Consider the following 26125-nt stretch of genomic DNA (forward strand, 5'->3'; position numbering starts at 1 on the left):
GATGACAAAGTGAATCCAATTCCTTAGAGAATTTACTAAAAGAAACTGTTACAATAATCTACTTACAAAACTTTTGAACCTAGACTCATAATTATAATCTCTACAAATGTTGCCTCTCCACCTTAGTGATTTTAGAATCTTTAGAATTATTCTTCATGAATCTCCTCCACAAAACAAACCTTGCTCACAATCTAGATTTCAATTATCTCGCTTGAGCGGAGTGTCACATGAACTTTAATATTTCCTTAGACCGAAATTATGCTATTCTTCAGATACTTCAATCAGCTTGTAGATACTTCTAACCTAACTCAAATGCATCAATTTCAACCCTCTTTGACACTAGTTTTATCAAATTGATGTTGCCAACATTTAAAACCTAACAGGCTCTAGCTAGTACTAAATGTACGGCCCTTTAAAAATGTGAGGGAGAATAAGTGAATAACCTTGTTCACCGTAATTGTTTTTCTTTTACTTTGGGCCTCTATTCTGAAATATATAATGTATATGTCACGGAGGAATTAACAACTTATACTAACTTTTGTGGCAGAGTGCGCAAAACCCATCCTCCAATATAATGTGAAAGATTTAGGGTTTCAAGAACAAGTTAAACTGCGTAAAGTTTCCTATACATAAGAAGAGAGTCTCTTATCGAGAGAGAGAGAGAGAGAGAGAGAGAGAGAGAGAGGCGTTTATCTTTGTTCTCCTTTATTTGGAAAGCAACTTTAAGCTTAGAAGAGTAGAGAGAATATTATCAAGTGATAGTTGATAACGCTAAAAGCGAGTGTGGATACCAAGAGCTGCAGTTTTTCACTAGAGCTAGTTTTTCCATATACTCATCTTGGGAATTTCAAGTCTTAAATACTAAAATATAATGGACTCTGCAAATTTTCATCATCAGCATCAGCTCCAAGAACAGTTGGCTGAGTATTTTACTTCAGCAGCCCAATCTGGCTATAAAGCTTCTACAACCCATGACTGGATCCCAAGCATCGTTTTGTAAGTACCTCTATCTCTATATCTTCAATGCGTGGTTTAACTTCTCCTGAAATAAATCCATGCAGATTTAAGTGTCCAAACTTTATACTATATTCGTCCTGACCATACAAGTGGTCTTGGTTTTTCTTACCACTAGGGAGAAAAAGAAGAAAAAGAAAAGAAAAGAAAGCAGTCAATCTTTTCTGATGTGTTCAGTATTACCTAAAAGAAGTATATATGATGATTACTCGTGGCAATATATATATATATATACACACACACACATATATAACTGGTTGCTGAAAATAGTGATCGAAGGAAGAAGATGAAATTGGTGTTGAATAGTTATAGTAATTAGACCTTTTCTTATGATAAAGAAAAAACTACTTCTCAATAAAGTTAATTCCTTAAGAATATGTGAGTCAATATGTGTACGATTTTCAAAATTCAATTTATTGGTTTCTTCTTAGCTTAGGCACTTTGCTAGACAAAGTTGGTTGCATGGGGTCTGGGAGTTTATCTTGGTTTGAAATTCTTGAGTCCTTGGATTAATATGAAGATGTTGCTCTTCAAAAATTCTCTATAATTACAGTCACTAGTTCCTTACTTTCTTAAATAATTGTGCAGAAATAATGGTAGTAACTACAACAGCTATCTAACTGAAAGCATCCCAAATTCACGGGAAATGTGGCCTAAGTGTACCATCAATGAGCAGCTTCTTAGACCTAGCATGAATGAAGACTCAAGTTTTTCTAATGCAAGAAGTACCCAACAATCAGCCGATGAATTTCTCTTTGCAAAAATCAAAGAGGAGACGCCAGACACTTTCCCCAAATTGAGTGAAATGATATGCAATCCCTCTAGTTCAGAAGAATCACATTCACTCTCCATAAGAAATGAGTTGCAATGTTCTCCTAATAATCTATGGCTCAGCAACTTCTCCTCTGGTCGCCAAATTATTGGACAACCTTCTGCAGGAGATTTGTACTCTAATACTCAGAACCCTGCAAGTTTTGGAGGTGTAGCTGGATCCAGCAGATGTAACTTCAGCCATGTTTTTCCAAGTACTAATTCATCACTCTCAGATTTGTCATCTTCATTAATTTCATCAAGTTCTTTGGGCTTGAGCCTGCAGACTTTGGATCTTTTGACATCTACCAATTATGGTGGGAGTTTTAGCCAATCTTCACATGATATTTTTGGCATTCGTCGAGATAGGATGTCTCTTAGCCCTGATCACATGCAAGAACTTGCGGATAGTCCATCAAACAGCTACAACAAAGTGAGTATCTTATTCTTCTTGGTGGGGAATCGGTTCTTTTCTTTTAACTTTCTAGCTTATTTGCTTATTTATGAATTTTTAAAACTTCATTTTTTTTTCTAGATTAACTATACTTTAACAAACTTTTCACAAAAAAGCTACATGTGATTTTTTGCTTATGTGAGTAAAATTTTCATAATCTTCTTCACAATTGCACAATAGAAAAATAAGGAAATAATAATGGACTAGAGGTTTAGATCCTAAAGAGAGAATGCATTTGAGTGAAGTTGGAAATTTCTTGCAGTATATCTTGAAATGTCTTATAGATTTTCACTCTCAATTGTTGATGAATTTATTGTGTCATTTTTTTTTCTATTGAAACATGACATTTTCGTAGCAAAAGCTTACTATTATAGCGTATAGTTACTAAATCCAATATAGATATAATCAACAATGTTAGTATTACCAAAAACCTTATTTTAAGGAAATCAATTAATAGAGTACCCTAAGAAATTTAGAGGATTTGAATCCTTATAATTTAATTGGTTAACATTTCATTGTGTGCCCATGACATCTAGGATTCAAATTCCACTTGTAATTATTATATAGTTTGGAAAAAATATATACTTAGCAAAGAACTTGAAATGTTGTTTTGATTTCATTTCTCATCCATTAAAAAAGGAAAAAAAAAAAGACACTTGGTGAAGAAAATTTGGAAGGAGAGATAGATGGTGATAACGATTTTGTATCATTTGATTAGCGGGAGGGACTCTGCAACTTTTTTTGTGTTCAGTTTTTTACTTTTCTTTCCCCTTAATTTTCTACACGTGGAAGATTCTTTTCAGCTTTATATATACATTCTAGACTTCAACAGCATTATTCTCATTGCCATGATCCAAAAATTAAACTTTTCTCTTCAATTTTAAAAGACAACAGCTTTCATGAATGGAGTTACAAGAAAGAAGAGGGCTAGTAGTGTTTCTGAGGCAAAAGAGTCGCATGCAGTAGCTAAGAAGTCGCAGTCAGGATCACGATGCTCATGCCCACCACTGAAGGTGAATAATATTTTATAACATACCCATCAAATCTTCAGGTTATTAAAGTTTGCTCCATTTTATAATCTTGTGCTATCGTGGAATTGGCTTTGCCTTGCATTAGGTACGAAAGGAGAAACTAGGAGACAGAATTGCAGCTCTTCAGAGATTGGTAGCACCTTTTGGCAAGGTACTATATATATATATTTCTCTTCATCAGAAAGGTACTATATATATTCTAAGTTCATTCTTCATCAGAACCCACTAATGTATTTATAAATATAAAGAAACACAATATAATATCTTTTCGGCCATGCTTTCTATAAACTGTTTTTAACATTTTGAATCGATATGGAGGTTGCAGACTGATACAGCCTCTGTATTAACAGAAGCTATTGGGTACATTCAATTCCTTCATGACCAAGTCCAGGTGATTACTTTTTCACTTCCCAACGTTTGATCTCTTCTGAATCATTTATATGATCTTGTCAAGGAGAAAGTAATGGGGTTGGAAAGGCTAGGGTTGTGTGGTGTCTAGGGTTACACTACAAATGCAGCTATATAAAGAAACAAAGGTGGGAATAGAATACCCATGAATCTAGGTTAAAGCCCTATAAAAGAGTGTTACCCTTTTAGCCAATTTTTTTTTTTACCCTTTTACTACAATAAAGTACTTACACATAATAAAAAAATGCACACACACACAAGCTGCATTAAAGAACATGCTGGTCTTCTTGGAACTCAAATAAGTTTTAATCTCTGCAGACATTGAGCATGCCTTATATGAAAATATCGCACAGCAAGCCCAATAGAGCCATGCAAACGGTAAGATATTCTTGTGGCCACACACACACACACATATATACACACACAGCCCCCCCCCCCCCGTGATAGACCAGCAGATTCTGTATTTAAATGTTATTTCCACACTTTAGCCCTTGAACAAGGACGCTAAAATGAATAAGAGCTTATAGGATTCTAATAAGGCTCACATCATTTACAATTTCCATAAAAGAATAATGTTTGTTACACATGTACTATTGTTACACACAAAGTTACATTTGTAAATTTTTCAAAAATTGAAATCATGACACGATTTCAATTTTAAAAACTATTCAATAGCTTGTGTACACTGGTCATTTTCCTTTGAAAAATCAATTAGCATAATTTATAATTGTTAATGATGACAGGGTTTGAGCGATAAGGATGGAACAGAATTAGAGCGAGATCTTAAAAGTAGAGGACTGTGCCTTTTGCCCCTATCTTATGCATCATATGTTAGTGGTTATGAGTAAAAGGCTTTGGACACCACGTTCATTGATAAAGGAGATAGTTTGAATTGAAGGTTGTGATTCAAGAAGAATAATAATGAAATTATGAGACATGCTTAACATAAGCTCAAGTAATTATTCAGTACTTTAGGAGTATGATATGATACTCTTTTCTTTCACATAATAAGGAGCTTCACTAATTAAATTCATAATGAGATTTACCCTTTATGTGAACGGAAAGAGTACTACATCACTATACCTTCGAAGTACTTAATAATTTTCTCATAAGCGTGTACCTACAGGCTAGTGTCATGGACCAAATGCTCACCAGCGTTTTTTTGGAACTCCACTAGTGACGTTTTTGGCTCCATTCATTGCGCACTAGTCAACCTTCATAAATGAGAAAATGTTTCCTTTATCCTTTTATTTTATTTTTAATGTCAACCTCCATATATGAGAAATGTTCATGTTTAGTGGAGTGGAATTGCTCTTCTTGTTAAACACCACACTCTCTCTGTGTTTTGCTATTCCGAAATCTTAAATCTTCGTCACTGCTTCTTGGCTCCTTATTACGGAGCATAGGCATTGAGAGGAACACTTGTGATAGGCTCAAGTGACCTACCTGAGCGATTCTCTCTTTGGTCGTCCTACACACCTATGGACAATATATTAAAAATTGAAGTTCAAATGGTTGTTTCACAATTAAAGTATAATAATGGGACACACAAATTTGTTTAAAATATATATGATCGTGATAGGACTAGGATGGAAGTTTATACATGAAAGCTTTTGATAAATTATATATTTTGTAATAGAATATTAAGAGTATATTTGGTTTGGGTGGCTCTGGAGAACTGAACATCACCCATCTTGAGCACCTTTAGGCATCCAGCATTTCTTCCTTCACCACCCGAACTGCATTACATGCCAGAGTTTGAAAATTAGGTAACTCCATCTTAAACTTAATGCCGATGAACAAAATTAAAATACCAATGTTATGGTCTTCTTAACATACCAAATTCTTCTTCTTCTTCTTCTTCTTGTCAAGATAAGCTTGAAGCTCTTCTTGTTGGGCAAGTGACTGCTCTAAAGCCTGAAAAACCAATAATCATCAATATGGAATGGAAACCCTCAACATTATTAGGTATTATTTAGTATCAATTGCCTAGCATCATCATGGCCATAGTTAGGATACATTAATTAATAGAGAAACTTAGGTACAATTCCTTAAGTATTGTACATTGATTCTCCAATTAAACTCAAACATATAGCTGCATTAATGACCAACAAAGCACAAACATTATGTTATCTATTTCAAGAACAATTAAATTCAATGCAATTATGTATCTACCCGTACTTTTTAATAATATGAATAATTTGTAAAAGTTATTGAAAAGAGGGACATTATTTACACACAACATTCATATTTTTTATTTATTGATGTGCACATTTAAAACATGAAATGAGTGATGAGTATAGACAACATACAATAAGGAGAGTGTAAGAATCAATTCCCTTAAAACAACCAGCAAGCATGCCATCCAAAGAAAGAGACAGTCAATACATGTGACTACCAAGTGTTAGACCATTAATACCTTAGATACATGATATGCTGAACAAAATATTCCTTGATGTTCAGTTTGGGAGCGTTGTCACACAAGATGTATGGCATGAGAAAGAAGCAAATGAAAACTAAAAACAAATCAATTTAATCCTGGCTGCTAGAACTTGTCGTGTACTCATGTTGCAATATTTTTTTACAAACTCCATTGTTTTGGCAAGCATTCCCCAAACAGATATAACTCACCTTCTAAACAAATTAATTTGTCAACTTGGTGGCAGCAATAAATTTTCATGTAGGAATATTTTTAAATAACGCCTATGACTACTAAAACAAAAAGAAAACTGTGTCTTACTTGTATTCACTCCTGAAAAGTCTTGAAGAGGTGGAATTTTTTTTTTTAAAAACCATTTTGGCAACTCTTTCAATGCCCAAATGATAGGGTGCAGTTTATATTGAGAAGGATGAATAAAGATTAAAAAACGACTTAAGCACCATTTGGTCAGTGCCACAAAAAGTACTTAATTGCTTTTAAAATACGAAAATTAGAATCATATGAGATTGTTTGGTTGTGCACTAACGAGATATTATTTTGAACCTGGACATCAAAAAGATTGATTTCAAGCTAAACAAAAACTATTTGTTTTGAAAAGGAAAACACATACCATCTTAAGCTTTTACATGATGACCCTTGATCCAGCAACCACTACTAAAGTTACCACCCATACTTTTAACTGTTTTTACTTTATAGAAAAAAGGAAGAAGATGCCCCTTTTGAAAGGTCAATACACCAAAAGCCTAAGCATAGAGAACATGATTATCATGCAGCTTAAAGCTTATATTTTCCCCCATTTTAGGCTAGCTTTTACTGCTGTTTTTAATTATTTAATAGCAAGGAAATTCACAGAAACCAACAATGTGTACCTTCCTGGTTGCCCCAAGCTCTTGCTCCAATGCATCAACCCGGCATATAGCAGCATTCAGCATTTCTTCCTTCTCTGCTGGCATGGCAGCAGGTTTCATGCTCAAAACATTCGCTTTCTCTTCCAATTCAGCCATGCGTTTCAAGACAGACATGAAATCAGAGACAGAGATGGCAGGCTCAGGAAGCTGGTGCGAAGGCGCCTGGCCTTTAAACATTGTGTCGACACAGTACATAGGACTGTAGTAGATAGTGGCATCAGTGAGCTTCTTTGGCATGTTACGTGTCATTCTAACCATGGTGAAAATGCCCAAGACAATGGCCATTAGACCAGCAAAAAATTTAGAGACGAACCCTTCAGTACCCTTGCAAGCATCATGCATGGCAAAACAATCTGCTGCTGAAGTTGCAGGAAATTTATCATATATATTATTTTTATTTAAACATAATATAACACGTATTAATTGGACTTAAAAAGTGAAAGAAAAAGAATAGATTTAAGCTAGCTAGACATTGTTTCTTTCATAAGGTAAGCATATGACCCTAAAAAATTAATACAATCATGGATATAATCTATCAGACAATGGTACATGGATATACAATTGTAACATACCACTTATAGAGGAAATCCCTATCAGGAAAAACCTTCATATTGTGACTTCTTAAGAAAAAAACGATAGAATGTTAATAAAGCATTGGTAAGATTATATTAGCAACATCATCCTTTTTTTCCTTTTATCAAGCAATTGGACAAAATGGTTGTACAGAATTATAATGCTCTTCCTGACCATTATTAGGCTGATTAGTGGAACAAAACAATTGCAACATAATCCAATGCTTCTTCTAAGCCTCAATTCTTAGATTGTATGTACTTCTTAGCTAAAATATTGTAACATACTGTAAAACCATCCAATATGCAGATACTAGATCAGTTCACAACATTGTAAATACTCAAGTTAGAAGGAGGAGGATGCTGAACACACCAAGTCCAGCTGCACCCTCCCCCTTCCTTCTTAAATGATCCCAGAAGCAATTCACGTCTCCATATAGATGTAGGGAATTGATTTGCCATTCCTTTTTTTATTTCTTATTGCAATTCTAGAACTAACCATGTCAGGTAAATAAAAAAGGCAAGCCTAATAGTAATTTTCAGATATCTGCAATTACTTCAGCACCCTTCATGACATAGATTAGAGCCAGTAAATATTATAAACAACAGTATGTATGCAACTATAAATGTAGGTGATGTACCTTTTGAGAGGGAAACTCTGTCATTATCTACCATCTTTTGCCAAGTCGAATCCACACCTTTATCAACCATTGGGGCTAAGTCTTCCAACATGTAGGCTTCTTGGTAATTTTTTGTAATGGAAAGCTGTGGTGTGTATTGTACAAAAAGTTAAAACTGTCACATTGACAAAAGAGAGGGATACAAAGGAACAAGGAAAAAGAAAGGAGAAAAAGGAGGGGAGGAGGGGGGAAGTAAGTATAATTTTTAAAAACAGAAGCTAATGGTCCGTTTGGATTGAAGGGAAGGAAGGGGGAGTAGAGTAGAGTTGGCCCAAAATTAGCTTATTTTCAACCAACTCTACTCTACTCCCCCTCCTTTCCCCTCAATCCAAACAAGCCTTAAGAGAATGTTCGACTTTCAAAACCTTATAGTGTCTCATGTTGCACGAAGTGCCATAGCTAAATTTACAGAAAATTTTGTCCAACAACTAAAAGACTTCTCAATGAAAAAAAAAAAAAAAAAATTGGATAATGGGTACAACTTAATAACCTATCACAGAAATCCTTAAGATAAGTTGTTGGATGAGTTTTGGCTCTAAGAAAATTGAGTTCATTAGAAACTCTTCTATTTAAGAATGCAACCTTGAGATGACCATAAATAAGTGCCATCAATGAAAGGAGAGAGCAATGCAATGGTAATTACAATAATGAGAAGATATAAAGCAAATTTATCTCGTGCAATGAAAATCTGGAATTCTATTGGTGCTAATATCCAAGACAACTTCAAAAACTAGAAGTTGGAATGCTCAAAATCTCTCTAAATATCAGTGTGTTCTAAAATTGCAAAAGAACAAATCCATTTGCAGATTACATAAAAGGAAAATTATACAAATTACCAACAAAGATGTCATCTTTGGAAAAATATTGAAGGAAAGGAGCTGGGGATGCTTGCAGCTATAGATCTAAGTGCTAAGGCTTTGAATTACAATCATGTACAAATAATGTGCTTTTTTATTTTTTCATAGTTACCCGTCTTGAGAATCTTAAGAATTATATTTACTTTATGTTTTTTTTTTTTTGAGAAGACTTATTTTATGTAAGCGTAAGCAATGCAGTAGTTTCCTCTGTTTCTTAGTGATATTAATTAGGTGTAAAATATATTGTTTATGAACAACTTTACTTGACTATCTTTAGTTGTATTCATTATTTGGTTGATTATAATAAATATAGTAGATACATTTCAGTTGTAAATAAAACCCATAGATTAATTGATAATATCATTAGGGAGCTACTAAAAGGAGAATTAGCAGGATTATTTGAATTTTTGATAGGCAAGCCTTTGTTTTGCTGCAACATTTAACCAAATGCAAAGGTAGCTACTAATTAAACGCACTATAAGGGCATAGATTACATTGTTTTTTTATAATATATATATATATATATATATATATATATATATATATATATATATATATATATAAACACTTGATTTGGTTTACAGTTTGGTACTAATGGGCTCTATTTATCTAAGCAGGTTCTCCTTAAAAATTAGTGGAGACAGTGAAGATTCAACATTAAAAGAGGACAGAAGGAAGAAAAGTCATACAGGCGATTTCTAAAAAAGAAGAGCAGTAGTTCAAGAAAAGTTTCAGGATAAAATTGAGATGTGGATTCTTTTTCATGAAATAGATTTAAGAGAACTTGGTTGTAGCGATCTTGTGGGGGAAAATGTTGCTGATTAATAACATGGTTATGCTTTTCTAAGTATTTTTTTCCCTAAATTTTATTCAAATGTCTTATAGCTGCTGTAATGCAGGTTGTGAAAATGTTGATAATTGTAACTCATTTTCATCTTAAACGATGGTTTTTTCATAGATCATTTTCATTTTGAAAAATTACATGAAATTAGCTACAAGATCCAATCAAGTTTCCATCTGACATGGCAGCACAGGAAATGTAACTAAAAGATTAGTATAAAATTAATTACAATGAAAGTAAATTAAATAAAAGAACTTGCGCATAAAGCAGGTTATAGTCTAGTTATTAAATTGAAGGTACTTAGTGGGGCCTCTGTGCTTTGGAACTTCCTATACATCTGTAACCCATAGATAAAAACTTTAGAGTGCATGTGCATCAAAACACAAATAAAATGAAGTGAAATTTCATTCATTTCAGATCCCCCAACACCTAGGTATGAAGACAAACAACAGATTCCACTGGGTGAGTGGCATTTTGAGTCTAGTGTCATAACAGGAACAAAAGGAGTACTGGCCTTCTCTGGGCCATGCATCCATGTAGAAAAAGTGGTGTGAAAAAACCTGCCATTAGAGAATCCAACTTGGACCTCACACTACCAATATAAACTCCTCGCTTCTACATTTAGCCTCACTGGCATCATCAAACAAATGTATGCCAGTGGCAGAAAAACTGTTTGCCAGATGCCTTAAGCCACTCTTGCTCTAGCTGCTGACACAGACAATTTTTTTTACTGACATTATTTTTGTTTTGTAACGTGAACTGAGGGGGAAGGGGGGGGGGGGGGTGTTGAACCTCAGTTCCCAGGCACCACAAGTGGTGTTAGAACCACTGTTTTATCCCTCAAACCCCTATTTACAAGATTAAACAAGAAATCTGCTATACTTACTTTTTTATGGCTAAGAGAGATATGCTCCGTTGAAAGTCTAGAAGGGAAAGATCGCATGTCATGTACATCTTGAGCTGCGTCCATGCCAGAAGAAAAGTTAAGTCCCTGAAAATGATATATAAAATAAATTAGGGAGTTATCATTGACGAGAAGGACCAAAAGCCATTGGAAAGCTAAAATACTTCAGAGAACAGAGATAATCTAGCACCAATAATATGATAATTATAGAGGCCTATCAACAAAGAAAAAAGAAGAACAAAAGAATTATGTTAAAAGATCAAGAAAGACCTTAAGGTACACTGTCTCATCCTCAGAAATTGTCTTCTCATCAGCAAATTGATTGTCAAGTTTCGTTGTACATTTGTGATCACCATTTTGAACCATCTGCAAGTCCATATTTTGAAAAAAAGAAAAGGGTTACTAATTCCATTGTAAACTATACAAAGAAATTAATCAAATTGTAAGTAACAGGAAAAAATGAAAAAGAGATTTTTGTTGGTCACCCTCAAGATCTCTGGGTCCTTCCATGGGCCCTTATCAGAACGCATGCAGCCACCTTTATCAGCACAGGTACAAGTGCCTCCTAGAAACTCAGGCAACTCACTGATGCAACAAAACAAATAAATTATTTCTAGTACAAAAAGGAAACCCAAAAAAAAAAAGAATCAAAGAAATATTCACTCAATTAGAATAAGAGTAAAATCAGGAAACAAGATGAGATAGAAGTGCAAAATAGATTACCCATTAAAAACTTACCTAGCATCAATTATTTCAAGCAACTTGCTCTGGAATTTATTGCCTAGAACCTGGTGGATAGTACCATTTACTGATTAGTATATTCCCTAGATCAAAACAAGCAGATTAAGCATATGATGTATCCTTACATGGATCTTGGCTGTAGTCTGAGGATCAAGGAACGACTTTACAGTGCTCCACAACATTCTAAATCCAGCACCAGCATTGATGATGAACATGCGATTCAAGGTCTGCAGTGAGGACAACAACTCACATGGCATCAAGATTCGTGCCATCCACAGTATAAAGACAAGATTTATAGACAAACAAATCAGAAAGAAATTACCTCAGGATAATTGTCACCATCAATCTTCTGAAGGCTCATAAGAAGTTCCCTGGCAGCTTTGTTTAAATTTTTCAGTCCCTGTGGCATTGATACAAAACTAATATAGTTTCTGTAAAATTTTCTATATCTCATTATTTTTGCTTTACGAGATTGGGTTTGTTGGGGGAGGAGGGGGCACCCAAAGCAATTCAAATTCACTAAAAGACTTTCTAGCACACTATGTGCAGTGTGAACACTTTCAACTTTTGGCACCTTTTAAAGAGTGACATAGTCATTTTTCCAAAGATCCATGATGATTACATTTTAGTTTATATTTTTATGCAAGATTACAGTTATCTAATTTTCCCATAGTAGTGATTATTGCTCTCACATACCACTCCTTGCACATCCAGGATGGTTGTACTTTGATCAATGTGCTTCTTTGCTGCAATTGAACAAGCTGGGAATTTTTCGGCAAATGTCTTCTCAAACTCCTTTACGTGGTATTTCAAATATCGTTCCATGGTTGTGACTTGCAGCAGCTTGGTAGGATCTACTTGGCCCAATCTCTCGATGTAAACAGGTCGTCCTTCCTTATCCACTCCATGATTCCCATGCGGATAGTATTCCAGGACTTCATTGACTTCCTTAAATTCAAATTCCTTTAAAAAAAGGAGCAAGAAGAAAAAAGAAAAAGAAAAGAAGGAAAAGCAGCTAAGCAAGAGGGGCACACTGTTGGGAAATTAAAATCCTTCAAAGACAAAAGGAAAGAATAATAGAGAAAAAGGGAAAGCAAAGAAATAATATGAAATTTTAAAGCATTTCTAGCCCCGGCCACCCATTTCTGCAATAAATACCTCCATAATAGTGTCAGCACCATATTCCTTCCTCCACTGGAGCATGTCGGACCACATTTGCTTTGTTTTCTCCACGTCAAATTTCCTGGCCTTCAAGAATCTGTAGTATCAAAGGAAAAGTTTTCAAATTACTTGACAAAATAATAAAATGAAAATTTTGTAGTTTACTAAAAAAGAAGTACAGTAATTATGTTCATATCCTCTTTCACAGAATCAATCTTCATAAACTGTGCAACACATGCTACTACCCAAATTACCATCAGTTGTACTCAAACATTAACTAAAGTTTTTAATCTTCTAGCAACAGTTTCAATTAATTTCAGGGCATTAACGTAAGTGTGAGCTTAAAAAGAAAAAGACATAAGGAAACTTTTCTAATCTGATAGAAATACACACACACACACACACACACAATCTGTATGACTGTATCCTACTTTTCCATTAAGAGAACAGTTTCCCTTTTTCTATGCTTTTTTATAAACAGGTTAATTTATCCAAGGCCAATTTCATCCACAAAATGGAAAGAAGAGGAAAAAAAAAAAGAAAAGTAACCTGAGCATCATATGATAATCATCGTGCTTTGCAGGCAGTAGCTCCTCCAATATAAGTGCTTGACGGAAAGCATCCACGGACTGCAACTCCTCTGCATCATGTACGTCCTCAATTTCAACAGATATCACTTTGCTACTTCTCCTACCCTTTCTTGTCAAAGAATTCCTGAACTTGGCAGAGGCGTTGATTGCTTTCTTCTTCAAAGCCGCAATTCTATTCTTCTTCTCATGGTCCAAGTTCTCAGCATCAGATCTTTCAATGGCTGTATGTAAACAAGTGATCATGATATATATATATATATATAAACATCACATATGACTTAGCATAAAGTGTAAAAAAATAAAATAAAATAAAAGGGTTTTCCTATCATTGCTATTTTCATTGGGAGCATACCAAAGCATATTAATCTAACATGTTTTTGTGCAAATTTATTAGAATTTCATATACTCATTACTATTCTTCAGCAGATACATACCCGTTTTTTTTTTACAATAAGTCTAGAGACAATATTTTTCACAATTGACGACATGACCTTGATAAAATTATTGATTGTTCCCAAAGTTTAAACTATTAAAAAATGATGAATTTAATAATTTAAATTCCTCTTAGTAAATGGTACCCAACACATAGGAATTTTTTTAAAACAGGAGGTAAGAAGAAGACATGGTTTCAACCTAGGATCTCCTACCCTAATACAATAATAAATTACTAATTGTTTCAAAAGTTTAAACTATTAAAATAGGTCACATCAACAATTGTGAAAAATATTATATTCGCAACATTTATTTATTTAAGGTCAATAATGTGCAATCATGGGAACTAGACAAAGTATTAACGCTAAAAAAGACTGAGATACATATGTAAAGATTGAATAGAATTGGATAACCTGGTTTGGGAGAAATTGTTCCAGACATGGTGACACTCATTTTGGTAATTTGTGTGATCGGCTTTGATAGATGGCAAAAAAAAAAAAATAATAATAATAAATAAAAAAAACAAAAACAAATCAACCGCTCATGCCAGAACACCTAAGCTTCTCGCCAAAATGCCTGCACATTTTAGATTTTACACATTTCCAAACCCATAATTTTTATCAGCAAAAAATAAATACCAAAAAGAGAGAAGTTAAAATCCGAAACCCAAAATTTACAGGGAGAGAGAGAAAAAATAATTTACCTTTGAATAAGGAAAGGGAGGGTTTGTGGGGGAAGGGAAAAATAAGTAAAAAAGCGTAAAAGAAGAGAAGTAATTGTGAGGATGTGAACGTCCATAGAAATTTGCGGAGAGAAAGAGAGAGAGAGGGAGAATATGCTCTCTCGACCGAGTCTCAACTTCAACGCCATTTGGTTGTAATCTAAAAATTGGTATGAGATATACAGAGAGAGAAGTACCGACATGCGAGGCCGTTCCATTCAAATCCTAACGGATCTAACAGCCCCTTCAACGTCTCTATTCTGTTTCCCGCCCAAATTCTGTCTCTTCTGTTATTATATTTCTTTTAATTGAATTATTAGAAAGTTTATATTATGAGAATTCACAAAATTAATTATACTTTAAAAATGTCAAAAATACCTCTAATTTAATTTAATAATTCTTATTCTTAAATATAAAAAATAGGATTAAAATTGTTATCCAACAAAATTCAAAAAAAAAAAAAAACTAAGAAACTTTTATCCTGAAAATTAGCATACTCTCTATTTATATATATTTCACACACATTTAACACTTTTTTTTCCTTAAAAACTAGCACACACTAAACTTGGCATTTTACTCCATTTTAGTTTCTTAAAAATTTTATCTAATATAACCTCACTAATAATAGATAAATTAAAATTGAAGAATTATATTAAACTCAAATTAAAATAAAAAGAGCTTCATTGCACGTGCAAAGTGTGTATGATGAGACTAGTATGTATTATGTATTATTTAGTAAGTTACAAAACTCATTAAAAATGTCATGTGACTATAAGTATATGTGTATGAATTTTTTTTAACCACCATATAGTGGGATACAGGGACGGAGTTAGAATTTTGAGTTAAGGGGAGCGGTTTTACTATTGGTTGTGTACAACGATTTCAACTTTTGACTCTGCTACTACTTAGTTGTTGAGATTTTTTTTTTTTTTTGTTGGTTAGAACAAAATTATTTTTGTTTAGAATTTTTTAAAGGGCAGGGTTGTTTATTTTAAATAAAATTGGTTAATTGAGCTTAATTTTTTTTTTTTAGTTTTACTATTTGTATTTTTTGTTATTGAGCTTTTTTTTTTTTTTTTGGGCTTGTATGTTTTGTTTTAGATTTTAGATCTATAAATTTTTTTTTCATGGTCACTAAAATAAGAAAAATATTAGCGCTACAAATTTTTTTTTTTAAATTATTGATGTGATAAGTAGTTACTAGTACGTAAAAAAATGATGTGAGTGGTAAGTCCATGTGCGAACCAAAAAGAATTTGATACCAAAACAGTTAAATGTTGTAAAAAAGTTTGTGAGTATAGCATTACTCTTAAAAAAATCAATGATATTGTTTTAGGAAAAAAATGTAATTTTATAGAACAAAATTGTCAAAATTAATACACATATATATAATAATATATTTATAAAAAAATTGGGGGGGGGGGGGGGGGGGAATGCCAAAGGTAGCTATGTCCCTGGTAGGTTACATAAAAATTCTTGTAATTCAAGTCGGCATAAAAACCTTTTCCTAATTGAATTAAGGGTAAATTTTGGATATTTTTTAATTTTACATTTTGAGGATAAAAAGAAGATATATTAACCTAAAAATAAGCTTTTCCTTTTTAGGTATGATTTTATATTAAAAGTGACTTTTTGTTTTTGTTTAATTTAGATTATATACTTAATACTTAAAATAACATTTTCAATTTTCATATAATTCTTGGTTATATAGTAAAAGAAGGTCGGATCACTAAAAAATTACTTCGGATTTTGTGAATGTTTGTAGAATATTTTTTCTATTTTGGTTGTAATTTAAATATATTTGATTTGAATGGTTGTAAATTAACTTTTTCTATAGGTTGTGTTAAATTGCACTAATTTGGGCATAAAATATAGTGGCTAGCTAGTTTTAAATTTGGATAATTTTTATTCTAAACTGAGTATGATCTAGAATCGAACTCAACTCAACTCATTGTCAAGTAAGACACTTTTTAACATATTTAATTCTTGTTTAGTCATCTCACATATTACCAATATTTGCGTTGTCAATTTGTCATGCCATTAGTTATAGACTTCATCATGATTCTAACATGATGAGTTAAAGCACTAGTATTGGTGATGCTAAAAAGCTATATTGCTATTTTTAGCTTATAGCACCACCAAATACAAAAATCAAGCTCCATTGATGGAGCTATAGCCAAAATTTCTGCCTTCTTTGCTACGGTGCACAACTATCTTTAGTTGTGCACTGTAGCTCAAAAATTTTTTTTTTAAATTTTTTTTTATTTCGCATTCACATTGCTTTAATTATTTTAGAGCATCTACATTGATAGAGCTAAAAATTTAGCTATTTGGCATCTACAAAAGTCATTTTATTTATTTTACCTCTTCACACTTAACGTCAATAGATCTATATTTTTAGCTATTTGATTAAAATAATATAAATAACTCATTAGAATAATAATAAAAACATCTGCCACAAACTTCAATAACCAACCATGCACAACTACCTCCACCATCAGCCACCACCACACCCACAACAACCACCACCACCACCAGTCCATAGCAAGAAAAAAACAACAACCAAGTAGCCTGATCTACCCACACAACCACCACCACCACAACCACAGCAGCCTAAAGCAGAGGAAAAAAAAAGGGGGTAATTACACATAACCCACCTGTGGTTTGGGCGAAAATCACTTTGCCTAGCTGTGGTTTGAAAAGTGTTACTTAACTCACCTGAATTTGGAATTGAGCTCGAGAACTAATTCTTTGAAATTTTGAGGGTTTGTAAGTAAGGGAGTGACCAAGTAGTGTAAGTGAGTGAACCTGAGTAACCCGCTGAGTCAAGAGTGATCTCGGTGACTCGAAATGAGCCGGAGACAACTCGATCACATTTGGAACCGCACTTGAAGTGGTTGTTAAAGATGTGGTCACATGGGTCCAATGAAAAGTCTCGTGAACTTAGATAAGAACCAGGTACAATGGACTTTGGGTTGAGACCATTTTTCAAATCTTTGAGAACCTTAATATTTGCTGGGTCTGTTGTTGAATCTAAAAGGAAGAAACGTTGGGAAAAAGCTAACATTAGAAGAAATAATGAGAGATCATAGATAGCACCATTGCACATGGCCATAGCTTTTTTGAGCTTTGAAGATGTTTGTAGATCTGAGTGTTGAAGAAGAGAGAGAGAAGTATAAAGGAAGAGAGATTGAGATTGATTGTATTTGTACGGTGAGGTTGATAGATTTTTCAGGATATAAACAAGTTATGAGGGAGGTGGATTTTTCTTTTTTTGAAAGATCCAGGGAAGGTTTCAAAACCCTCCCTTTTTGATCTTGTCTCTCTTGCATTTTTGTGCTATTTTTTGTTTTGGAAGGAGAGGAACATAAAATTTGAGCAAAAATACTTATTTACCCCTAATTTGAACAGAGGTGGGTTACAAAAAACAAACGAAACATATCTCAGGTGGGCTAAGTAACACTTTTCAAATCACGAGTAGGCAAAGTGATTTCGGGCCAAACCACAAGTGAGTTTAGTGTAATTACCACAAAAAAAAAACCAAGCAGCCTGAGATGGGTCTACGGCATGGGTTGGCAGCATGGGCAAGATAGGTTTGCGGCGTGGGTCAGCGGCGTGGGCGAGATGGGTTAGAGCTGTCGTTACCGTTGACAAGAAGTAGGATCCGCTGGTGTAGGTGTTGTTGTTCCGTACGTCGCCAAGCGGAGTTGCCAGAATGTCGAAGACTTAGTCGTTTGCCGTTGTGTCGAGTCTCAAGTTGCTCATTCATCGAGTCGTCCATGTTTGTGCCTCCACCGAAAAGAATTTGAGGGAAAAGTAAGAGAGAAAGCTCTGAGAAAAGAAAAGAGCAAAGAAAATGAAAGAGTAGAGAAAATGAGAGAGACAAATGAACAAATATGAAAGGAAAGGAAGAGAAAAAAAATAAAGAAAAGAAATCGTTAATATAATTAAAGTAGTGTGAACGCAGAATAAATTATTTATTTATTTATTTTATTTTACCTTTAAGATATAGCGCACAATTATCTTCCTTTGAGCTACAGTGCACAGCTATCTTTAGCACTGTAGCAAAGAAGCCAAAGAATTTGGCTATAGCTCCACTAATGGAGCTTTATTTTTGCATTTGGTGGTGCTAAAAATAGCAATAGAGCTTTATAGCACTACCAATGCTAGTGCTCTTAGTGATTTTTTTTTTCTTTCTTCTTTTCTTTATCTTTTTCTCTTTCTTTCCTTTCATCGCTGTTGATCCGTCTCCCTCATTTTCTCTACTCTTTCATTTTCTTTGCTCTTTTCTTTTCTCAAAACTTTCTCTCTTTCTTCTCAAAATTTTCCCTTAAATTCTTTTCGGTGGAGGCACAGACATGGACGACGTGGTGAATGAGCAACCCGAGACTCGACACGATAGCAAACAACTAAGTCCTCGACATTCCAATGACTCCACCTGGTGACGTATGGAACAACAATGCCTACATCGGCAGATCCTACTTCTCGTTGACGGTAATGATGGCTTTGACCTATCTTGCCTACGCTGCCGACCCATGCCGAAGACCCATCTCGGTTTTTTTTTTTTTTTTTTTTTCCTACTGTGGGCTACTATGGTGGCGGTGGTGGTAGTTGTGTGGGTAGATCGGGCTGCTTGGTTGCTTTTATTTTATTTTATTTTATTTTATTTTAATTTTTTTTTTCCTATTGTGGATTGGTGGTGTTGGTTGTGGCTTGATGGTGGAGGTGGTTATGGTTGGTTACTGAAGTTTGTAGTGGATGTTTTTATTATTATTCTAATAAGTTATTTGTATTATTTTAATCAAATAGCTAAAAATATAGATCCATTAATGTTGGGTGTGAAGAAGTAAAATAGATAAAGTAACTTTTGTAGGTGCCAAATAGCTAAATTTTTAACTCCACCAAAGTAGATGCTCTTATAAACTCAATTCTAACATGAAAAGGATACTAAGTAAGGCACAAAGTTGATCAAATTGAGTCCTACCGATGATTGATGGAAAGGTTTTATGGGTTAAATCAAGGATAGTAAAATCCTGTTTTTAAATGAAGAGAAAAGAAAAAAAAATGATAGGGAATTTCTATTAGGGATGCATAGATTGGATTGGATCGAAATGAGGAATTCTTTCAACTCAACCCACCATGGTGGGTTAAAAAAAACTCCAACCAAACCCACATGGATCGAGTTGGACCCATACAAGTTGGACAAATTATTTATTTTAATTACTATTACTAATATTAAATGAAGAATTAGAACACCACTACAAATAAGTGCAACTTTATAACCAAATAATCCAAAGCATAATACCAAATCAACACAAATTATATGAGGAAAACTTAGGGTTTGAATTTTATTTAGGAAGAGAGGTAAAAAAGTAAATAACAAAATTGTATAATATTTTTTTAAATTTTAAATATATATTAAATATACGTGAGTTAGGTCAGGTTAGATGGATTTACGAGTCTTATGACCTAAACCTAACCTGACCTATTGTAAAAACAAATTTCACAACCCAACCTAACCCACCAACCCCTAAAACCTGACCTAACCCAATGTTTTGGGTTGGATCAGGTATGTTTTGATAGGTGGGCTATACACCCCTAATTTCTATGCTAAATAATCATTAGATTCCAAAGAAAGTGATTCCGAGTTTCTTGCTACTCGAATGAGATTCTAATTGTTTCGGGAAAGTTCTCATAGGATTGTGCGATCCTACAATTTGGACTGCAGTTTTAAGTTTGAACAACTGTGGCATGCGTAGAGAAAATAAGGTAGTCTAGATAGGAATCTCAATCAATTCATCAATAGAACCATAATAATTAGAATCTATCACCAATAAACTTATTCCTGTCTTGGGGGGACTCTCAAACCATCAATATGGGCTTTAGATAAAGTTGCATTACTTGCCATCGAGTTGTTTAGTCAGTCAGACAAACAAGGCATTTCTGGAATGGTAACCTAGGGTTTGATTCCAGATATTTGGTTTTGTGCAAAATTGGTGCCTCATTTCTCCATAGGGGCTCAACAATTGATATAAATGGCCAAAGTGCCTAGTGAGTAATCATTGTGCAAAAAGAACATGCTGGAATAAATTCACATGAAGCGGAAGTGAATACAACAACACAAGCATGCATTTAAAAAGCATCTCAAATTCTCTCAATATCTAGGATCCTTCCCCCACCCCAGGCCTTCCCAAGTGACTTGAACTAAGAATCCAGATAGAAAATTTGCAGTTCTTCCATTTTTCAGTCAGAATCAGAATCAGGATTCAAAGAGGATCTCACTGTCCTGCGCCTATTTTCATGATTACCATCATCCTCCGCATCTGCATCTTCTTTCTTCTCAATAAGAATACCTGTACAATGATAGTTGAGAGAATATTGTGACAAGCTAAGAAATGCAAAACACACTGGACAAAGCATTACCTTTCTTTATTAGTAGGGCCTCAAGCGTCTTTGTGGAAAAATCATCTTTTCCTCCCAGATCTTGAAACCCAACCAGCCTATCTACTGCAATTCCTTTTCTGAAAGTAAACATTGTGACAATAATCAAATGATGCAAAAAAAATGCAGCATAATCTAAAGGTCATGAAATAAACATGAGGCATATCAGCACTGATAACCTTAGGCTAATGATCAAGTTATGCTTGTCTGGGCTACATCCAGGCAAATACCACCAATTATATGTCATTATCATTATAAAATTAAAAAACAAAAGAAGTCCAGAATCTTATGAGAGCTCTCTTTTCACAACTTCCAACTTCTTTTGGTAACAATTAAAGGACAACAAATATGGCCTTACCTGAAAAGAATGACACATGGCAAAGTCTTGACTCCTAGTTTAGCAACAAAGAAGGGTGCATTCTGCATTTCATTTTCAATAATGCTTTCAATTTCATCTTGAATGATCAAAGTTTAGCAATAAATGAATCCCCAAATTCTGATATTGAAATCAGATATGCTCAAATTGAGTAAAATACCAAAAGATTTATCTATTGAATCATATTAACTGAAAAAACTCATGTATACTGACCTCCGCATCCAACTTGATGAACTTTGTATCAACATGCCTTAGTGCAAGGGTTTTCAAATGCTTATCCACAATCCTAACAAAATCCATTTGACATTAACACCAAAAATTTGGTAATTCAGACATTCATGTGTGTACATGAGAGAGAGAGAGAGAGAGAGAGAGAGAGAGAGAATAAGATTAAAGTAAATGCTTTACTTGCAGCGATAAAACTCCTGATGGTAGAAATGACAAATCACTTTTTCACTACCAGTAACTTCACCCAAGAAATCCCCCTCAGTAACCTCCCTGTATTCTCCATGCCCTTGCTTCTTTAATGCTTCTCGCTTCTCAGCTTCTTTCTATTCAAATAAATCCTATCATAAATATAGAATGCTTACTCCAAATCTATACATCATAATGCATCTAGGTCAGTTTAGGGGGAAAATAAATTCAACATTCTAACCTTGAGAGATGCAATCCTATCAGCATGCAATTTTTCCAGCTCGGGATCCTAATATCACCCAATACAAGTACACCTTTAAATAGAAACAATTGCATTAATATGCTAAATGCATGAATTACTATATAACTTACGTCCATCAGCTCATCAAGGTCGACCTCCTGGTTGACAGAACTTGATGCCTGTGACTTCCCTTGAGCAAGCAATTCCTGTAAGATTATTTAAGTACACATGAGACAACATAACAATTGGCAACCGAAGCTATGTTGCTCGCTAACTGTAAGAATCAAACACTACATTCTTAAATCATGTTATTAGTCATTCTAAATCACAAGGAAAGTATTATTTAACCTGGCAAACACATTTTTTAGATTAACTAAACTACTTATAGCCCACTTCAACCAGAAACAATGATAGCACATTGAAATGTTAAAAAACCCGAATGGATAGATATACTTCTTGACTTATGAGGACCGCATAAAGATCTTTACATTCTGCTAAGCAACGGTATAATATAGGGTGACATACAAAAAGTCCAAAGGAATCAATTTTTCAAAAAAAAAAAAAAAAGTGGGCATTTTATTTAAAGACTAAAATCTAACATTGCAATCGGAAACAGACGCTTAGAAAGAAAAGTAGCATTCTTGTGTTTCCAATGGAGCATCAAGGATTCACTTGCTTCTTAAATTCTAGATTGAAAAGCTATTAACAGAGAATTGGTGAGCTAGACAGGGAAAGCTAAGATTTTTATACAACTCCCTTAATCGCTTGAGAGTAGTTTTAGATCAATTGATTTCTGAGAATCAAAATAGCTTTGTGGGTGGAAGACAAATCCTTGACTCGGTTCTCATTGCGAATGAGTGTGTGGATAGTCGTGGGAAGAGTAGGGTCCCTGGAGTCATTTGTAAGCTCGATATGGAGAAAGCCTACGATCATGTGAATTGGGAGGCTTTGTTGTATTTGCTGAACAGGATGGGTTTTGGAGTGAAGTGGTGTAAGTGGATCCGTTCTTGTATATCCACAATTCAGTTCTCTGTTTTGATTAATGGGTCCCCAGCTGATTTCTTTGGTAGCTCAAGGGGTTTAAGACAGGGGGATCCGCTATCTCCTATGCTATTTTTGATCTTGATGGAGGTGCTTAGTAGGATGTTGAGAAGAATGGAGGGAGCTGGCTTGATCCGTGGTTTTAATTTTGAGGGTAGGAGGGATGGTGGGGAACGTGTTTCACATCTATTATTTGCAGATGATACTATACTCTTTTGTGATGCAAATGTGGAGCAAATTCTTCATATTCGGTTGTTGCTCCTTAGTTTTCAGGCGGTAACAGGTTTGAAGGTCAATGTGCATAAGAGCGAAATGGTTCCTATAGGGGAGGTTGGTGATGTGCATGCTCTGGCAGATATATTGGGCTGCAGAGTTGGATCTTTACCTATGTTGTATCTTGGCATGCCGCTGGGGGCTCCTCACAACTCCCCTTCAATTTGGAACACAATTTTGGAAAGTATTAACCGGAAATTATCTGGATGGAAGAAGTTGTACTTGTCTAAGGGGGGTCGTTTGATATTACTCAAGAGTACGCTTTCTAGTCTTCCGACTTACTTTCTATCGTTGTTCTCTATTCCTACTCATGTGGCTAATAAAATTGAAAAGATGCAAAGGGATTTCCTGTGGGGAGATAGCAAGATTCACTTGGTAGGATGGGACAAAGTTTGTGCGCCTATAGCCAATGGTGGCTTAGGGATAAGGAAACTCACTACCTTTAATAAGGCTCTATTGGGGAAATGGTTGTGGCGGTTTGGTAAGGAAGAGGGTCGTTTATGGAGGCGGGTAGTAGCTTCAAAATATGGGGAAGAGTGGGGGGGATGGACCTCAAGCTTGGGTAGGAGCTCATGGGTGTGGTTTGTGGAGAAGCATCCGTATGGGTTGGGAGGATTTCAGGTAAATTGTCAATTTGTGGTTGGGTTGGGGAATAGGGTGAGGTTTTGGCGGGATGGGTGATATGGGGATCAACCTTTTCGAGTTGGCTTTTCCTAGGCTGTATGGCATTGCCATTGATAAGGAGGCTTCTGTTGAAGCTTCTTTGCATAGGCAGGGGGCGGAGGATAGAAGATCTTGGAATGTTCGGTTTAGTAGATTTTTTAATGATTGGGAGATGGATGAAGGGCTGCAGTTTCTTCGTATGTTGGGTGCTATAATCCCTCCTATGGATGTTGGTGACCGGATGAGCTGGAAATTGAAGCGTAATGGGGCTTTTGACATCCGGTCGTACTATTACAAATTAAGAAATTCTCCTTCAACTATCTTTCCTTGGAAAGCTATTTGGAGAGTTAAGGCCCTAGGCAAGTTTCTTTTTTTGTTTGGTGCATAACTTGGAATAAGATCCTAACGGGTGACAATCTGAGATTGAGGAGATTGGTTTTTGTGGATTGGTGCATTATGTGCCGCCATGGTGGAGAGACGGTAGATCACCTTCTTCTTCATTGTGAGGTGGCCTATCGGTTATGGAGCTTTGTTTTTATAACTTTTGGCTTGGCTTGGGTTGGGTTATGCCTAGTTCGGTTCCAGACTTGCTTTTTGGATGGTGGAATTGGTTGGGGAAGCATTCGTCTCAGATCTGGAATTTAGTCCCGTTGTGCATCCTTTGGTGTATTTGGAAGGAGCGGAACCGGAGAACTTTTGAGGATTTAGATAGCTCTAGGGATCAGTTGCTTGCTTCTTTTTGTGGAACTCTATTTGATTGGTCTCGGGCATGGAGACTCACGTCTAGTGATTCCCTCCCTTCTTTTCTTTGTTCCCTTCTCTTTTTGTAATTTCTCTGTTGTTTGGTTTTCTCTCTTGTTTCTCTTTGTTTTCTTTTTCTTGTATTTTTGGGTTGCTATGTGTTTTTCAGGCATAGAGTAACCTTCGTATATATATCATTCTTACTTATCAAAAAAAATTATTTTGGGAACTTTAAGTTCTAACAGACTTAATTCCCATAATTGTAAAACAATAAAGATACCTGATGCTTTTACTTAATTATGAGAATTCAAAAATTTCTAGCCTGATGAAATAAATCTGTCCCAAAAAAGTACAAATACAAATACAACAATAACAGAACAAAGATGGATCTGATGATAAAAAAAATTGCAAGGTGAATTGAAGAGGAGAACACACACACACACACCTTTTGGTAATCACGAGCAGCGGCGGCCATAACATTTCCAAATGCTAAGTTACTCAGAGTCGATTTCACTGCATCCGGATCCATCTCGCTAATTTTTTATTTTTCTCTCTCTCTCTCTCTTTCTGAAAGATTTTTAAAAAGCATATCAGAATTGAGATCAGAGAAGTATGAGATCTTAGCATTATAAACATATTTTTGGAAATTGTTTTGAACGGAACTATATGAAATTAAAATTAAAAAAAAAAAAAGTTAAGAACTTTAGAGATCTGGAAATGGAAGACTCTACCTTTTAGAGTTGGTGAAACGGTTTTTTTCTTTCTCCCAGGGGCTTCTTCTTCAGCTTCACTGCTTTCAAATTTCAAAGAAGAGAGAGAACTGAGAATTGGGAATTGGGAACCTGTAAACCACAACCACCCAAAAAACAAAACGGTGCGTTTTTTTTTTTTTTTTTTTTTGTGGAGAAATTTCGGTATACTGACTGAGGGGGGAATTGAGAAAAACAAAACCTGGGTCTGGGCCGAAGTTTGAACCATTTCAACATAATGTAAAGGCCGAGGATCAGGCCTAGGGTTTCCCTATCTTGGATTTGGAAAATTTTATTTAGAGAGAAAATAATGAAATAATAAAGTCAAGTGACACAACATATTTCACAATAGATTTGCAAGATTGTTTGAGCTCTTTAAGGTGGTAATTTGTTAAGGGTAGATAATAAAGTAGTTTTAGTGGCGGGTTCATATTATAATCAATGATAATTTGTCAACTCAGCATTTGTGAAATTTATTATAAATGGTTCTGCCAAAGTTGTTCATATACAGAAACCAAGAACCGAGCCTTATACTTGTTAAGCACAACATCCCACAAACAATCTTGGTACGATTGATGGAAATAGAATCTGTGAGGCAATTCACAATTTGCTCCAATACTAATGG

General features: G+C 34.8%; 3 protein-coding genes across 9 annotated transcripts; 1 reads left to right on the forward strand and 2 right to left on the reverse strand.

Annotated features, from left to right (window-relative positions):
* Nucleotides 1-577: 577 nt before the first annotated feature.
* LOC142626098 (transcription factor bHLH110-like) lies at nt 578-5072 on the forward strand. Of its 6 annotated transcripts, none has more exons than XR_012842451.1 (7): nt 578-996; nt 1603-2257; nt 3166-3291; nt 3395-3460; nt 3660-3700; nt 4036-4095; nt 4461-4538. XR_012842451.1 is itself a non-coding variant. In XM_075799876.1 (7 exons), exons 1-7 carry the CDS (start codon nt 872-874, stop codon nt 4563-4565), a joined length of 1203 nt encoding a protein of 400 aa, XP_075655991.1. In that variant the 5' UTR covers nt 582-871; the 3' UTR covers nt 4566-5070. The 6 variants fall into 6 exon arrangements, 4 of the variants coding, with proteins under 4 accessions (XP_075655993.1, XP_075655994.1, XP_075655992.1 ...); XM_075799876.1 differs by having other exon boundaries at nt 582-996; nt 3635-3700; nt 4461-5070; XM_075799878.1 differs by lacking the exon at nt 3660-3700 and having other exon boundaries at nt 4461-5072.
* A 150-nt stretch (nt 5073-5222) lies between these two features.
* Nucleotides 5223-13621, reverse strand: LOC142625812 (phosphatidylinositol/phosphatidylcholine transfer protein SFH12-like). Of its 2 annotated transcripts, none has more exons than XM_075799537.1 (13): nt 13368-13621; nt 12816-12915; nt 12354-12620; nt 11980-12057; nt 11783-11884; nt 11655-11704; nt 11402-11501; nt 11187-11282; nt 10899-11003; nt 8276-8399; nt 7027-7421; nt 5557-5634; nt 5223-5456 (listed from the first exon to the last, which is right to left on the reverse strand). In XM_075799537.1, the coding sequence occupies exons 1-13, from the start codon at nt 13376-13378 to the stop codon at nt 5445-5447; spliced, it is 1518 nt and encodes a 505-aa protein (XP_075655652.1). In that variant the 5' UTR covers nt 13379-13621; the 3' UTR covers nt 5223-5444. The 2 variants fall into 2 exon arrangements, with proteins under 2 accessions (XP_075655652.1, XP_075655651.1); XM_075799536.1 differs by having other exon boundaries at nt 7027-7424.
* Nucleotides 13622-20623: 7002 nt separating this feature from the next.
* Nucleotides 20624-25703, reverse strand: LOC142624511 (thioredoxin domain-containing protein PLP3B-like). Its single transcript, XM_075798097.1, has 9 exons — nt 25483-25703; nt 25197-25318; nt 22165-22239; nt 22034-22081; nt 21787-21929; nt 21592-21664; nt 21361-21422; nt 20985-21082; nt 20624-20914 (listed from the first exon to the last, which is right to left on the reverse strand). Exons 2-9 carry the CDS (start codon nt 25278-25280, stop codon nt 20805-20807), a joined length of 693 nt encoding a protein of 230 aa, XP_075654212.1. The 5' UTR covers nt 25281-25318; nt 25483-25703; the 3' UTR covers nt 20624-20804.
* Nucleotides 25704-26125: the final 422 nt, after the last annotated feature.

Source organism: Castanea sativa, chromosome 2 (genome assembly GCF_040712315.1).
Source record: "Castanea sativa cultivar Marrone di Chiusa Pesio chromosome 2, ASM4071231v1".
In the NCBI taxonomy this organism is placed as follows: Eukaryota; Viridiplantae; Streptophyta; class Magnoliopsida; order Fagales; family Fagaceae; genus Castanea; species Castanea sativa.

Bases quoted from the DNA above. Each gene is read 5' to 3' on its own strand.
- LOC142624511 (XM_075798097.1), bottom strand. From the start codon at position 25,280: ATGGATCCGGATGCAGTGAAATCGACTCTGAGTAACTTAGCATTTGGA. The intron at 22,082-22,164 runs GTAAGTTATATA...GGGTGATATTAG, and splicing joins ACCTTGATGAGCTGATGGAC to GATCCCGAGCTGGAAAAATT. The intron at 21,930-22,033 runs GTTAGAATGTTG...TTATTTGAATAG, and splicing joins ATAGGATTGCATCTCTCAAG to AAAGAAGCTGAGAAGCGAGA.
- LOC142625812 (XM_075799536.1), bottom strand. The intron at 12,621-12,815 runs GTATTTATTGCA...CTTTTTTTAAAG, and splicing joins GTGCTGACACTATTATGGAG to GAATTTGAATTTAAGGAAGT. The intron at 11,705-11,782 runs GTAAGGATACAT...ACTATCCACCAG, and splicing joins AGACTACAGCCAAGATCCAT to GTTCTAGGCAATAAATTCCA.
- LOC142626098 (XM_075799876.1), top strand. From the start codon at position 872: ATGGACTCTGCAAATTTTCATCATCAGCATCAGCTCCAAGAACAGTTG. The intron at 2,258-3,165 runs GTGAGTATCTTA...CAATTTTAAAAG, and splicing joins CATCAAACAGCTACAACAAA to ACAACAGCTTTCATGAATGG. The intron at 3,292-3,394 runs GTGAATAATATT...GCCTTGCATTAG, and splicing joins GCTCATGCCCACCACTGAAG to GTACGAAAGGAGAAACTAGG.